This window comes from Bufo gargarizans, chromosome 5 (genome assembly GCF_014858855.1).
Source record: "Bufo gargarizans isolate SCDJY-AF-19 chromosome 5, ASM1485885v1, whole genome shotgun sequence".
Taxonomy (NCBI): Eukaryota; Metazoa; Chordata; class Amphibia; order Anura; family Bufonidae; genus Bufo; species Bufo gargarizans.
The window spans coordinates 356016423-356033068 of record NC_058084.1 but is presented as its reverse complement, the minus strand read 5'-3'; the positions used below and the strand labels follow the sequence as shown (position 1 = coordinate 356033068).

Genomic DNA, 16646 nt, shown 5'->3' with positions numbered 1-16646 from the left:
AAGTTTGCCACTCAATGGAAGGTCCATTTGCTTGTGACATTATTTCATAGGAATCAAAAAAGATACAAGCATATAACATTTCAGTCCAAAAAAGGGACCTTCCTCAGACACGGATTGCTTAGGTAATACAAATTAGCGTGGAGTATGCAGCAGTGCAATGTGGTAGTCAACACTGGAGGAATGACTGCTTAGAGGAAGGTCCATGTGACTGGACCAAAAGATCATATGTTTGTACCTCTTTATGGTGCTAAGGAATAAACCGAGAAACAATCAGAACTTCCACTGAGTGCCAAGTTTTATTTTCTATAAGAGATTGGAGTGGCATGAGCGGTATGAAAACAAGTGGTGCCATAGGCCGCTAGCCGCTTATCATACTAAAATAAACATTCTTGAATAGTAATGGCCTCAGAAGCAAATTGAAATGCACACTTGGCATTCTGCAGAGCTGTTTGTAAAACATAAGTCACTAAGTTCAGCCGGCTAATATTGTAATTTAAAGAGGACCTGTCACCGCTCCTGACCTGTCTGTTTTAATAGCTTCATGCATTCCCCATATAATAACAATGCTGAAGCATCTACACTTATGTTGTGCCATTCCTTTATTATTTCTACTAGAAGTTATGAATGAATTGCTAGCAGTCTGCAGTAAGGGTACAGAGAGGTGGTAACCAGTTTGGGGGGGGGGGGGTGTAGACTCACTCTATCCAATCAGTGCTGCCATTTTCAGACCGTGCAGGTACACCCCCCCCCCCAACTGGTTACCTCCCCTCTGTACCCTTACTGCAGACTGCTAGCAATTCAGTCATAACTTCTAGCTATTAAAACAGGCATGACAGGAGTGGTGAAAGGTCCTCTTTAATCACTAAAAAGTACACAGTGTGATATTCAGTTCAGTTTGACTTTGCTAGCTGCCACTTTCTCTTTTCGGGTGTTTAGTGGCCGAGAGCCTCAGTCCTTAGTATTGGAATTTTCTTCCCAAAACCAAATCCTTGGTTACTTATGCTTTATAGTAGTACAGACTTCATGTTTTTAAAGTGGTTATCCGGGAAAAGATATTTATGACTTTTCCTCACAATAGGTCAAAAATATTAGATCTGCAGGGCTTGCAACACCTAGGACCCCCCCCCCCTCCCCCCCAGGCCTTGACTGCCTGCTTATAACTACAGTATATGTCTTCTTATCATGTATTGGACCTTCTATGACCTCTTCCGCTATAATTTTATTGGTAATTATCTCATTGATGTATGTCAGCTGCTACCAGGTTAATTATAAATGAAGGATGCATGATAGGAGATAGGAGGACACATAGAACTTACCTTCGTATTGTTTCATCCTGTCTTAACTTCTAAACAGGCCATATTCAGGATGTCGTCTTACAAGAGAAGTTGGAAAGAGAAGACAAAATCCAGGTGTCTCTGGCAGTGTTGAAACAGGTGTGTATTGCTGCCTTTCACAGTATTATCTCATTTTATGCACTGTTATTAATATTGCTTTATAACCCCAGTTGCATATTGGCCAGAAAATCATGCTTTACACTGATGAGCCCTAACAAGGGACAACAGCCTATCTACAGTAGATGGATATTATTTTGTCAGTTCACGATTATACCCTGAAAAGGAACGCCTGGTTTAGAAACCTTATTTAAAATACCGTAGCATAGAAATGTGAATTAACAGTAAGGGTTTCCCTTCAGGGCCCTCATCGTTTGACTAGAGCACAAAATGCTGTTGATCAGCTGTTCTATAGTAGCTCCTGGACTGTATAAGTAGCATCAGGGAGCTACACAGCTCTGTCTATTGTGTAGTGGCGGAACTGGTTGCTGCACCGCTAGGCCATTCACTTCAACGAGAGCACTGCTACAGTAACCAGGTCAGTCCACCACACAATGGACGGAGCTGTGTAGTTCCAGCACCTTTCTTCTGCCGTTGCTACTCTGTAGCTACTCCTGAAAAGCTGATTCATGGGGACGCGGAGTGAGGGATCCTGGTCAGTCAGATATTGATGGCCCTTTATGTGCAGTCCAGGGAAACCATTTTACTTAGCGCTGGAATACCTTCTTAAAGGGGTTGTCAGACTGTTTAATATTGAAGACCTATCCTCAGGATGTGATTAGTGGGGGTCCAGCTCCTGGCACCCCTGCCGATCAGCTGTTTGAAGAGGGCTCTGGTGAGTTCTAAAGCCTCCTCACAGCATACCAAACACAGCACCATGCATTGTATATCGGCTATGCTTGGTATTGCAACTGAGCCCATTCACTTGAATTGGACTGAGCTGCATCTAGGCCACGTGACAAGTGAACAGTACGTCACTGGCCTAGGAAAAGTCCTCTGCACTACTTTGCTTCTTCCACCAGCTGATTGGCAGGGGTACCAAGAGCCCGACCCCCAAGATCAGATACTGATGGCCCATCATGAGAATAGGTCATGAGTATTAGGGGCATTCACATGACCATATCTATTTTGCGGTCTGTGTGCATCCCGTACTTTTTGTGAGCCCATTAAAAAAAAAAATCTATTCTTATCTACAAAACGCAGACGAATAGGACATGTTCTATAATTTGCTGTTTGGCTGCACTGACATCCGTGTGCTGTGCACGTTTTTTGTGGCCCCAGAGAAATAAATGGGTCCTCAGGCAATGTGCAAAAAATGTGGACCGAAAATACAGTCCTATGAATGCACCCTTGAACACTAATGACCTTTGCATGTGTATTTTGCAGTAAACTGTAGTACAGTGCTGATATTTTGCAATAGACCCTAAACCTGTCACATTTGTATGATTGGTATGTAATAATGATTGATGATTAAAACCATTGAAACTTTTGGCCTTCAGTCACATTTTTACAGTTTTTCCCTGCAGACGTCCATACCTGGTTGTAGCCAGTTGATCTATCCGTATAATCTTTTCCCTTCTCTTGGGTCCACTTGGATTGACAATTCAGTCTTGTACACAACCTGTATCTTATACAGAATACTGGTATTTTCAGGTAAAGGATATTTTGAAGGGATCACTGCAATTTAACCAGAGTCAACTTGAAGCTGAAGAGAATGAAGAGATTACCATCACCGATGATCATTACTGCTCCAGCATGCAGTTGAAAGAGGGAGAGATGCAGGAGTTGTTGCCTCATGATCCGCTACAGCCACGTCAGGTAATATAATACCTAGACTCTAGAAAATAGTCATTTTAGATGAATTGTCCAGTTGAAAACCCCATTGTCATTTACCATATTACGGAATATTATAGCTGACTTTTGGGATTCCACGGGAACGCTTGGTCATAAGTTTATTGTCATGGATGGGACCCTTCTTTTTTTTGTGTTCCTTCCTTTATTTTAGAATTTATTTATTTATTTACAATAAAACTACAAATGCAAAATATATACTAGTATACACTCCTTTAGTTTAGTTGAAATTTTAACACCAAGGGGGAAAAGTCATGGAATTATGTAAATCAAAGGATCGAAATGCATGCACTTACATGCCGTGGCATGCTATCAATGAGGTTGTTAATGGTTGTATGAGCAATGTCCGGCCATGCTGGATGCACTTGAGCACACAAATCATCAAGATCTGCTGCTGGCAGCTCCTTTTGCAATTGCTGACCAATGGTGTCTCAGGTGTTCTTGATGGTAGACAAGTCTGGAGATGCTTCAGGCCATGGGATTATATTTAGGCTAGGCAGGCTGCTCACTGTATCACAAGCAACAGCTTTCCATTATCCCTTTGAAACGGGCTGCTGGAACACTTTTGAGAGATTGCCATACCACTGGTTCCATGACAAAATCAATGTAACGTGAGCTGTTAATGTACCTGGAATGAAGACTATAGGGTACCAGTTACAATACATTATTCCAGCCTACACCATAATCCCGGGAGTAGGACTAGCGCAGGGGTGGACTGGCTATAGATTCTACAGGGAAATTTCCCAGTGTGCCAATGCCCAGTGGCCCGACCAAGCTCTTCTCGCAGCCATTGGCCAGGCACATAACAAGCTGATGCTCTCAGCACTAGTTAATGTTAGGAGTATCAGGTACTTATGCACCTCGTCAATGGCTGCAGGTGCCCTCATTATTTCAACTGTATAGCAATGCATAGGACATACAACTGAATACTGTATTTTGTGCTGCACCATGGTATTACTGGCCCCACCTACTTGTCTGGCCACGCCTACAACATGGGGCCACTTCTAGTTTTTTTTTTCCAGGGCCACTTTAGGTTCCCAGTCCACCCCTGGACCTCTTCACAGCATTACCCATGTGGTCTCTAAACCAATCTCTGGCTATCAATGCATCTGAGACAAAAGCAGGGCTCATTGGTAAAGTGGATTGACTTGTATTCCAGCCTCCATTGCCATCTTGCTGTGCACCATGATATCTTTTGAGTGCAGCGGTGTGAGGTCAATGGAACACCTGTAAGCAGACGTCTGGCTCATAACCTAATGTCGTGCAATTGCCTTCTGATCATTTGTTTGGAGGCTGATCTCTCCACGGACTTCTGATCATTTCTTTGCCATCTTAGGCTTAGGATGTGATGTCTAATTTCACTTGCAGTACAGAATTGATCACTATGTGCCATTCTTCTAATCAGATGGTCTGTCCGTGCAGAGGTTAACCTCTTTGCACATCATATTGTCAGTCCATTTCTCCAAAGTAACGGCAAACACAACATTGAACAGTGCTAGGCATCCTAGGCGTGTAGCAATCTGCTGAAGTCATAGCCAAAGTCTCTCAGTTCAAGGATTTTGTCTGTCTCAGTTTGTGACAAGTGGTGATAACTGGCTCTTAGATTAACAGTAGGCATTGCACATTCATAACTTTTGAGGTTTCATGTGGCTAACAAAAAGATTTGCTTTCAATCTCGCTTTCATGCCCCTCCCACATGCCTCCGATTGGAGCTATATGCTTGACAACTTAAAGGGGTTCTGCACTTTGTTGAAACTGATGATCTATCCTCTGGATAGATCATCAGCATCTGATCGGCAGGGGTCCGACACCGGAGAACTCCGCCGATCAGCTGTTTGAGAAGGCAGCGGCACTCCAGCAGCACCGCGGCCTTCTCACTTTACCGCCGGCCCAGTGACGTCACGACTAGTATCAACTTGCCTGGGCGGGGCTAAGCTCTATTCAAGTGAACAGAGCTTAGCCCCGCCCAGGCAAGTTGATACTAGTTGTGACGTCACTGGGCTGGCGGTAAACAGTGAGAAGGCCGGGCCGCTGCCTTCTCAAACAGCTGATTGTCAGGGGTCCCGGGTGTGGGACCCCCGCCGATCAGATGCTGATGATCTATCCAGAGGATAGATCATCAGTTTCAACAAAGTGCAGAACCCCATTAATTATTTGCAGAACTTAGCAACACCTGGTACTTCCTTTGCTAACCTTACAGCTTGTCCTTCTTGGTATTGCTATTTCAATGTTGAGGACTGTATATATTCTTTATTTATAACCCCAGTTCCCATTCCATCTACACCCCCATTCTGGAACAGAAACCAAGAGAGAAAAAAGACGCCCCCGCCCCAAGTGAGGCTTATCAAAAACTAGAGAAATCGTTAAATGGTTTTCATTTTTTTGTAGATATCCATGGTTGGAATAGTCATCTAACAGTAGAGAGAGAGAAAAGAGAACAGAGAGATTTATGTTGTCTTCGTGAGGGTCCCAAAGATCCATCCATATGCCTTTTTTGCTAGCTTGTAGCTTTTTCTATGTCCTATTACAGTACATGTCCATGTGTTATTATCGTACATGGTTTTGTTTCCAAGTGCTGCAGATCATGTCAAAAAGACATATGGCTTTATGTGTAAGGTCAATATGTGGGGGAGCTTCTGGTTGCATGTTCTGTCATTAGTCATTTATTCTGCAGCTAAGAAGAATAGTTGGAAACATGCTTCATGTCAATGTGGATTTCCTAAATCTGACATGAGCTCAGTAGTCAGCCTCTGACAAATCTATGTCATAACAGCACATATCAAAACATACGGTGTGGAGGCATTTGTCTGTAGGTTTCTCTTTTCTTGCTGAAACAGAGCGGAGTTTTTGTTGATTGTGTGTTGCTTTGGGCAAAGCCTCCATCTATCCTTGGATCACAGCCATCATCACACAACTGGATAGTGGCCAGTAAACAATTTCATACATTATAGCATTGTGCTTGTAGGAACCTAAAAAATTACTCAACGTGGTATTTGTTGGAGCACAATTACACAAGGGATTCTTCTGTAAGATATTTTCTTTGAGACCCCATAGGAACGTTATACGTACAATGAGGTTGGATGCATTTTTGGAGTGTAACAGTATTAACATTGATAGATTTCTGAAGAAAGCTCATCGATCCAGGAGGCTATTCTCATTACCAGATTTAGAGTCAGGAAGGATTTTTTTCCCCCTCTAAAATTAGAAATTGTCTTTTGCCTTCCTTGAAATCAATTTTGCAGGATAATAGGCTGAACTGGATGGACGTAATAGTTAAAGGGGTTTTCCGAGATTTTATAACTGATGACCTGTCCTCAGCATAGGTCATCAGTATCTGATTGGTTGGGGGTCCAACAGCCAGGTACCCCCGCCGATCAGCTGTTTGAGAGGCAGTGGCACTTTCAGTAGCACCGCGGCCTTCTCTCAGTTTTCACTATGCCGTGGCCTAGGTGCAGCTCAGCCCCATTGAAGTGAATGTGGCTGAGCGCGATACCAAGCACAGCTGCGAAACAATGTATGGCGCTGTGCTTGGTAAGCTGCGAGAAAGCCACTGCCCTCACATGAGCAGCAGTGCCTTCTCAAACAGCTGATCAGTGGGAGGTATTGGGTCCCCACCGATCAGATACTGATGACCTATCCTGAGGAAAGTCTTGGAAAACCCTTCTAAGGCTACTTTCACACTTGCGTTCAGAGCGGATCCGTCTGAGACGGATCCGCTCATATAATGCAGACGGTGGCTCCGTTCAGAACGGATCCGTCTGCATTATATTGTAAAAAAAGTGTGAAAGTAGCCTCAGACGGATTCGTCCAGACTTTACAATGAAAGTCAATGGGGGACGGATCCGTTTAGAAGATTGAGCCATATTGTGTCATCTTCAAACTGATCCGTCCCCATTGACTTACATTGTAAGTCTGGACGGATCCGCTTGCCTCCGCACGGCCAGACGGACTCCCGAACGCTGCAAGCAGCGTTCGGGTGTCCGCCTGCTGAGCGGAGCGGAGGACAAACGCTGCCAGACTGATGCATTCTGAGCGGATCCGCATCCACTCAGAATGCATTAGGGCTGGACGGATGCGTTCGGGGCCGCTTGTGAGCCCCTTCAAACGGAGCTCACAAGCGGACACCCGAACGCTAGTGTGAAAGTAGCCTAAGAGATGCAGGGATATAGATATCTGACCTCCCTTCATGACCAGAGGGTTGTAATTAGAAGGCATGGTTAGTCCTGATTCTGGCTTTACAGCCTGTTCTAGTGCAGAGGGCCAATGTTTGCACAGAACTTTCTCTAATCGTTTGCACCAGAATCTGTACAGTAATGCAATGTAGTTAACAATAATTGTGAATGCAGGTTTATATGCTATAACCAGGACCAGGCCTGGGAATATGTAGCTGCCTAGGTCGCCTTGGGGTAAAGGTTCAATGTATAGATAAAAAAAAAAATTTAAATCATGGCTTTAAAATTCTTTTTACAGCCAGATGGAGGTGGTGTCTATTCTGATACCTCTGCCTTGGGCATTAAGAAAGCTTTTCCCTCCCCTGGCTACAACTTCCTGTAGTGTGTACTTTTATCAACAGATACAGTACATCCATTCCAAACACCACTACACAAATAGATGACAATATCTTGATAGAATCTTAAAGTAAACCTGTCATTTTTTATTTATTTTTTTGAGTATTGAATCGTGGTGATTAATATCACCTTGGTTGCCCCATTTCAACTTTTCACTGTGTATTCAATTACCCCTTAATTCCACAGTTTTGTTCCCTGTACTGCCTACTTTTACCTGTGCTTAAAATAGGGTTGCTAGGCATGGTCCGTCTATCTGTTGAAGGATGGAAGTCGCAGAAGCACACAGTGTGCAAGGTCAGATTACAGACAGCCAGGGACTGTGGGTAAATGATTACAGCCAGGTCCTCCCCAGCAGCTGATAACAGTGCCTGGGCTGTGTGCACTTCTCCCTGTCCCTGCGCTTGGCAGACGCTCCCTCACTCAGCAGACTGGGACAATGCAGAGCCGAAGCAGTGCAGACCAGGGAAGGGAGATCTGCCGTCTGCTCAGTGTATAAATGAAAGCAAGGTGTGGTAAGAGGACCCCTTTGTGCTGCAGGAGATTAACCCTTTAGGGGGGAGAGCTCTGGTTACTGACACTTTTGGGGGGCTATTGTTACTGGCTAGTGAGGGCAGTGGCGGCCATCTTAACTGACTAGTGAAATTGCAGTTTTATGCAGACTGGTTGCTAAGGGCTGAATCTTATTAAATATGGGGTAAGTCAGTCTAATAGTAACTGATTCTGGAATATCATGTTATTAGTAACTACATATATGAAAATTGAAATTAGGGTCTAAGTGTGACAGTTATCCTTTAATAATATTGTAAATTACAGCCTAAAAACATAAAAAATAAAATAAACGTATAAACCGACATCAAGAGGGCGATCAGGTAGAATGCATGTCATATGTGATATATTGCAGAAAAAATTGTACAGAAAAATCTAATACAAATGATGATACAGAAGAATAAATATCAATATTGCAAAACAATTAATAGATCCAAAATATCAATAAGTAGTCAGGGAATGCCATCCCTCTTGATACATAGTTCACTCCCAGAAATTGCCACCACCACGGACCCCGAAGGGCATTTGGCCTTCAGCTTACTCAAGAATATATTCTTTATTTTACATGGTAGTATACATTGCAGCTTCAGGGAGCAATTTAGGGAACTGAGGAATGTTTGTTGTATTCATTCTGAGTTAGGCTAGATTCTTCTGTGGCAGAGGTTCCAAACCCAAAGGAACCCCATTAGGCCTCATTCAGACGACCGTATGTGTTTTGCGGATCCGCAAATATGCGGATCCGTTCTTCCGTGAAACCATACGGAAGCACTCCCGTATGATCCGCATTTTTGCGGAACCATAGACTTGAATGGGGCTACGGAACGTTTAATGCGGACAACTATAGGACATGTGAATTTATTTTTGCGGATCCGCGGAACGGAACTACGGATGCGGACAGCACACGGTGTGCTGTCCGCATCTTTTCAGAGCCCATAGAAATGAATGGATCCGCATACCATCCGCAAAAATGTGGAACGGATGCGGATCCGTTCATACGGTCGTGTGAATGGGCCCTTACAGTCGGTACGATCTGTTGAGTGCCATTTGGTATCCAACATATGCTGGATCTGGCACTACTGTTTTTTAGGTTTTTCTGTTCCTATACCAAAGCTGAAAAATAGAAAAGTGCGACATATGAAGATAGCCTTATAATAAAAACAGTATACTGGCCTGGAGGCCTGTCTAAAGCCATGAAGTACAGCGAGAAAACCATCTACCCATAAAGACATTTCCCAGGATTGGAAAATAGGTCAGTTTTTCCCAGAAACCATTTCAGTCTGGTCTATGGTATTGCAACTCCATTCACCTACTGTAAATAGGCATGAGTTGCAATACCAAACACAGCCATGGACACCAGGAGTTGTGCTGGCAGATTCAATTTTGTAGGCCTTAGACACACTTTTGTCTACATAAATACTGTATTTATTGTATGTATATCTAAATCTTAAAATATAAAACAACAGCAACAAAATTGTACAGCTTGTTAACATAACTAATATATTATCTTAGGTTGAAGATGACTTGTCTGGAAACACGGAGTCTCGACACTCAGATGACTATATCCTGATTCCCAAGGAAGATGGCAGCAGTGGCTCTGACCATGACTTGGAGTCAAAAGAAACAATGCAGAAACATAAAGTTGTGGAACAGAAGAAAGAACCTTCATCCCATGCACTGACCTTTTCTGACCCTCTTATGCATGGAAACACACCTTCAAGTATCCTCAGCTCTAGCCCAGATGATGACAGCAACAACAGCAGCAAAGATTCTGACTTCACCATTGTTAGCCCATTAGATATTTAATGGTTATCTCTGTTTTCTTTCTTATTTTTTTTTATACTTTCTAAAATGAGAAACACCCTTCATAATATATGTAGGGAGTAGTTTTATTATCTATGAGCCGCAGGATGAGCCAGATCTTGTCATTTATGCAAGCTGCTAATCGGAGCACAAAGTAACAATTGACATAACAGAGAATATAGCCATTGTCATTATTGCCTTTTGTTTATATTTACCACTATATGATATGTTTACTGGATACAGAATGCAAGTTATGGCTTTAATTCATGCTAGGACAGTGTTGGTCTCGCTGGTTTTGATTACAATGAATGACGGTGCTTGCAAGGACTGATAGTTCTACAGAAGCTGGAGAGCAACTGGTTGCCTAACCAAGCTTAGGAAAATCAAGGTTTTCTAGTAAAATGGTACTTAAAAAAACGATGTCAATAATGCCAACAGAAGTATGTGTTCAACTAATAAAGTAAATAAAGACTATTTCATGTATGCTATATTTTATAGATCTCCCTGGAGCGTTCTACTGTCAATGCTGTCTTGTCTGGTAAAACCCAATAAAGAACTAACTTATCGATTACCTACCTTATGATGTCATCAAAATCAGATGGGTGGGGTTTCCACTGACAGCATCGGTACAAGGCACCATAACTACAGAGCGCTGTACTTTGTGTACTCTGCCTGGTTACTGCACAGTACAGTGTAGGGGCTTTACCTGGTATAACTAGGCACGGCCACTACACAGTGTAGTTCCAGTGCCTGCTTCCATTGCTGTGCTAGTAAAAACAGCTGACTGGCAGGGGTGCTGGGAGTCAGACCTCCACCAATCTGTTATTGATAACCCATCCTAAGGATAGGCCATCAGTAAGTTAGTCCTGGAAAACCCCTTTAAGGAGAATGAAAGGGGACATAATAAGTAACATCTAAACATGTAATACATACATCCATATAGACTTAGTATGTACAGTATATATATATATATATATATATATATATTCTGTAATATGTACTCCTCAACATTGAAATTGCAACACTAATAACTAAAAGTTGTGGAATTATGAAAATCTCAAGATGGATAGACATGTTAATGATATGCAAATGATTAAAAACGGAAACAGAATATTCTAAACATTTCAGTTTATTCTGTATCGAGTGTGAGTGCCACGTGCAGAAATACACACTCTTACATGCCTTTGCATGCTACCAATGAGGTTGTTAATGGTTGTCTCAGGAATACGCTGCCACGCTAAATGGGCATGCAAATCATTAAGATCTGCTGCTGGCAGCTCCTTTTGCAATTGCCGACCAATGACTTCCTGGATGTGCTCAATGGGAGACAAATCCAGAAACGCTGTTCGCCATGGTTGTACATTTAGACTGCTCACAGTAGCACGTGAAGCCTGCTATTGTCCTGTTGATTGAGAGCTCATGGGACACTTTTGAAAAACGGTCATACCAAATCAATGTAACACCGAGCCATTAGTGTACCTGAAATTAACTCTATAGGAGTTTGGCTGCCCTACATTATGCCACACCACATCATAATCCTGAGCGTAAAACCAGTATAACATTCGATTATGAAGGCCTCTTCATGGCGTTGCCCATGTGGTCGCCAGACCAATCTCCAGTCTCCAGTTATCATTGCATCCAAGACAAAAGCAGAAGAGGATAGACCTCTGTGCATCTGTTGCTGTCATCCAGTTTGTCGTACTTTTCCCAACTGATGGGACACACAACATTGAACAATACTGACATCTCAGCCTAGGCGCTAGAGGTCTCTGAGTTCAAGGATTCTGCCCCACCACACAATCATCCCGCATGACTTGATCAGATTTTTGAGGTTTCATGTAGCTAAAAAACTTTGCTTTCAATCTGGCTTTTATGCACCTCCCACGTGCAACATATTGGAGCTAGGTGCTTGAAAATCTAATCATTTTAAGATCTTAGTGACACCTGCTACTTTCTCTATTTGCCTAATCTTATGATATGTCCTTCTTAGTGTAGCAATTTCAATGAGGAGGGGTATGTATGTATATTGATATATATATATAGCGCAACAGAAAAATACTACATTTTGAACATTGGATCCCCCTTACCTCTCATTTATGGAGATTATAGTGGGTTCTGTTGATTTTCTTATTAACACGATACAATGTCCAGAATAAAAAATATATATATACATAGTTGCTTTCTTCCTGGAAAACAGCACCACACCAGTCCAGAGGTTATTCCCAGTATTGCAGTTCGTCTCCATCCAGGTGGTGAGCTACATGTATTCTTAAAAGAGCCGGCATGTTTATAATCATGTACAGTCGCTTGAAATATTTTCTGTGTGTTAAAGGTGAGGTGAAGAAACTTCACCTGTTGTACTAGAGCAGACTAGAGTAACCCACTGTAAGCATCACACATTTAGTCTGTACTGCAAATTTGTGGTAGGGTGGCAGTCCCTACACTGAGAGCTGCGGGGTGGAAGGATTTTGGTTTGAAATAGTCGACATAGGGAAATTAGTTAAAATGAAAAGGACATACATGCACACGTAGAGGGGTTTTATACACACAGACATAACATGCGTGTACAGCAGAGACAGATCCGCACATTATTAGGTGAATCAAAGATGATAACTGTCAGTTGAACAATTTTCCACCCGGCATTTATCATGCTGAATTAAATTCAGGAAATATGCCGGGGGATGGTGTCACTCTGAAACTTTTGACTTTGGCACCAAGACAGCTTGTTTTGCCCTTTTCCAGGATCCAGTGCAGGCAATGACAAGTGAATGGAAACTGATTCACAAGGACAGGTACTCTTTATGTTCTATACACTTCTTTCTAATAAAAGCTGGTCTGTAACTTACCCCAATATATAATATAATAGTTGAAAAAATAGCCACTCAACAATTGCCAAGTCTTTACTTTTTTGGCAGATTCCCCATTTAGGCTACGTCTACATGACGACATTTGTCGCGCGCCAATTTTTATAATGGCAGTCTATGGTGTTGCACTGCTACATGCAACATGCTGCGACTGCAACGCAACAGTCACAGAAAATCCATTCGAGATGTGCTACAAATGTTGCAGTGTAGTTGTGCCCTATCTGTCGCGCGACAAATGTTGTCATGTAGACGTAGCCTTAAAGGGAACCTGTCATCAACTTTATGCTGACCGTACTCAGGGCAGTATAAAGTAGTGACAGAAATGCTGATTTCAGTGGTGTGTCACATCAGCTAAAAGTAAGTGGTTTTTCCAGTAACAAAGCAAGGGTTAACAGCCAAACAAAACTCAATATTTATTACCCTGATTCTGTAGTTTACAGAAACACCCTATGTGTGGTCGTAACCTGCAGTATGGGCGTATAGCAGAGCGCCATGTGGTTTTTGGAGGGCAGATTTCACTGGGATATTTTTTATTTTTTTTGTCAAATCTTTATTTCAATTTTGACAAATATTTCCATCAATTGACATGACATTTGCAGGTATACAAACAATGAATAACAAGAAGTACTCCATAATCCTTAATGATCACATTAATTGTTAAGTGCCATAACAGAAAAGTGATGTAAGCAAGGTAATTAGTTGTAAAAAATAAATGACACAGGAAAATGACACAATCATGGCTTGTATATGTTAGCTAAGGCAAATCCGTGAAAAGCTGACTACTATGTGCAGAATGCCATTATACCTCATTCTCATCCGGTAATTAGTGGGGTGTATTCTACAACTAAAACATGTGAGAAGTGTGTACCAGGGAGCCACCCAGTCCTAATACCAGGTGCATAATTAAGTGTGTACTCATACACAACTCTCAACTGACGTAGCTCCTATACCACTCATTCCATTTCTCCCAGGCTAAAAGAAACCTATAGAGTCTACCAACTAATAAGTTCCTCCAGCTGATAAATCTCCTGAACCTTAATAGCCCATTCTCTCAGACTCAGTGTCTCTTTAGATAACCAGTATTTTGGAATAAGTAGCTTTGCTGCGGCAATCAGTTGCGCAGGTAAAGAGTTGTTAGCTAGTTTGTTCATGGCTCTAGTGTGCGAGCCCAGTGAGCTTTTAACCGCTATGTTGAAGGAGATCCAAGCGTCTTGGGCTTGTTCTAGGGACTCCACTCTGTCTCCAATATGGCGGACCTCCGCCCTTATAGTGGCGAGATCGGCTGCAATCGGGGCTAAAGCCCTGTGAAGAGGCTTTCCAGAAAATCTCGGGTGAGTGCCGCTGAGTTGTCCCCTGCGTGCAGACCACTCACCTCAGTCGATTCTTCATGAACCGCTGCACAGCTTGCGTCTCCAGCCGCTTCTTCTTCCCCACCTCGCTTCAGCTCCATCTTATTTGTGCGCGCGGGTAACTGAGAAGCCAGCTTCTGGAGGAACTTCTCCATATCGAAGTGCTGTGGGAGGTCTTTCTTTTGCTCAGTGGTGGTTCTTGACGAGTCTTTGGGTTGAATCTTCATCCCTTTAGTCGGGTGGTGCACAGAAATGTGCTGAATCGGTATCTAGTGGCAGGAGCTCTGTTCTCAAGCAGCCGCCATCGAGCTCGGTCAGGCCACGCCCCCTCGCTGGGATAATTTTTAAGAGGACCTTTCACCGATTTTTACACTGTGAGCTAAGTATACAGACATGTAGAGGGGTGCCCGGGGATCTCACTGCACTTACTATTATCCCCGGGCGCCGCTCTGTTCTCCTGCTATGCCCTCCGGTATCTCCACTCACTGAGTAATAGTAGGCAGAGATTTCAGTCCCAAAGTTATGGTAGGCGGAGTCTGCCCTTGTTCTGTTCTAGCGCTGGCCAATCGCAGCGCAGAGCTCACAGCCTGGGAGGTTATTCCCAGGCTGTGAGCTCTGCAATGCGATTGGCCAGCGCTACAGAAGAACAAGGGAAGACTCTGCCTTCGATAACTTAGTGAGCGGAGATACCGGAGGGCATAGCAGGAGAACGGAGCGGCGCCCGGGGATAATAGTAAGTGCAGTGAGATCCCCGGGCGCCGCACTACATGTCTGTATACTTAGTTCACAGTGTAAAAATCGGTGAAAGGTCCTCTTTAACCACTTCAGCCCCGCTAGGTGAAACCCCCTTCATGACCAGAGCACTTTTTACACTTCGGCACTACACTACTTTCACAGTTTATCGCTCGGTCATGCAACTTACCACCCAAATGAATTTTACCTCCTTTTCTTCTCACTAATGGAGCTTTCATTTGGTGGTATTTCATTGCTGCTGGCATTTTTACTTTTTTTGTTATTAATCAAAATGTAACGATTTTTTTGCAAAAAAATGACATTTTTCACTTTCAGCTGTAAAATTTTGCAAAAAAAACGACATCCATATATAAATTTTTCGCCAAATTTATTGTTCTACATGTCTTTGATAAAAAAAAAATGTTTGGGCAAAAAAAAATGGTTTGGGTAAAAGTTATAGCATTTACAAACTATGGTACAAAAATGTGAATTTCCGCTTTTTGAAACAGCTCTGACTTTCTGAGCACCTGTCATGTTTCCTGAGGTTCTACAATGCCCAAACAGTAGAAAAACCCCACAAATGACCCCATTTCGGAAAGTAGACACCCTAAGGTATTCGCTGATGGGCATAGTGAGTTCATAGAACTTTTTATTTTTTGTCACAAGTTAGCGGAAAATGATGATGATTTTTTTATTTTTATTTTTTCTTACAAAGTCTCATATTCCACTAACTTGCGACAAAAAATAAAAAATTCTAGGAACTCACCATGCCCCTCACAGAATACCTTGGGGTGTCTTCTTTCCAAAATGGGGTCACTTGTGGGGTAGTTATACTGCCCTGGCAATTTAGGGGCCCAAATGTGTGAGAAGAACTTTGCAATCAAAATGTGTAAAAAATGACCGGTGAAATCCAAAAGGTGCACTTTGGAATATGCGCCCCTTTGCCCACCTTGGCAGCAAAAAAGTGTGACACATCTGGTATCGCCGTACTCAGGAGAAGTTGGGGAATGTGTTTTGGGGTGTCATTTTACATATACCCATGCTGGGTGAGAAAAATATCTTGGTCAAATGCCAACTTTGTATAAAAAAATGGGAAAAGTTGTCTTTTGCCAAGATATTTCTCTCATCCAGCATGGGTATATGTAAAATGACACCCCAAAACACATTCCCCAACTTCTCCTGAGTACGGCGATACCAGATGTGTCACACTTTTTTGCAGCCAAGGTGGGCAAAGGGGCACACATTCCAAAGTGCACCTTTCGGATTTTGCAGGCCATTTTTTACACATTTTGATTGCAAGGTACTTCTCACACATTTGGGCCCCTAAATTGCCAGGGCAGTATAACTACGCCACAAGTGACCCCATTTTGGAAAGAAGACACCCCAAGGTATTCCGTGAGGGGCATGGCGAGTTCCTAGAATTTTTTTTTTTTTGTCACAAGTTAGCGGAAAATGATGATTTTTTTTTTTTCCTCTTTTTTCCTTACAAAGTCTCATATTCCACTAACTTGCGACAAAAAATAAAAAATTCTAGGAACTCGCCATGCCCCTCACGGAATACCTTGGTGTGTCTTCTTTCCAAAATGGGGTCACTTGTGGCGTAGT

The 16646-nt window shown here is 42.7% G+C and overlaps 1 protein-coding gene across 1 annotated transcript in view; it reads left to right on the top strand.

Annotated features, from left to right (window-relative positions):
• The window catches only part of TBC1D5 (TBC1 domain family member 5), a 603675-nt gene extending 593105 nt beyond the window's left edge, over positions 1–10570 (top strand). The window contains exons 21-23 of the mRNA XM_044293280.1: positions 1354–1433; positions 2985–3149; positions 9806–10570. Of these exons, the coding sequence (XP_044149215.1) occupies positions 1354–1433; positions 2985–3149; positions 9806–10099 (539 nt within the window). The 3' untranslated portion in view covers positions 10100–10570. The remainder of the gene's footprint in view (positions 1–1353; positions 1434–2984; positions 3150–9805) is intronic.
• Positions 10571–16646: the final 6076 nt, after the last annotated feature.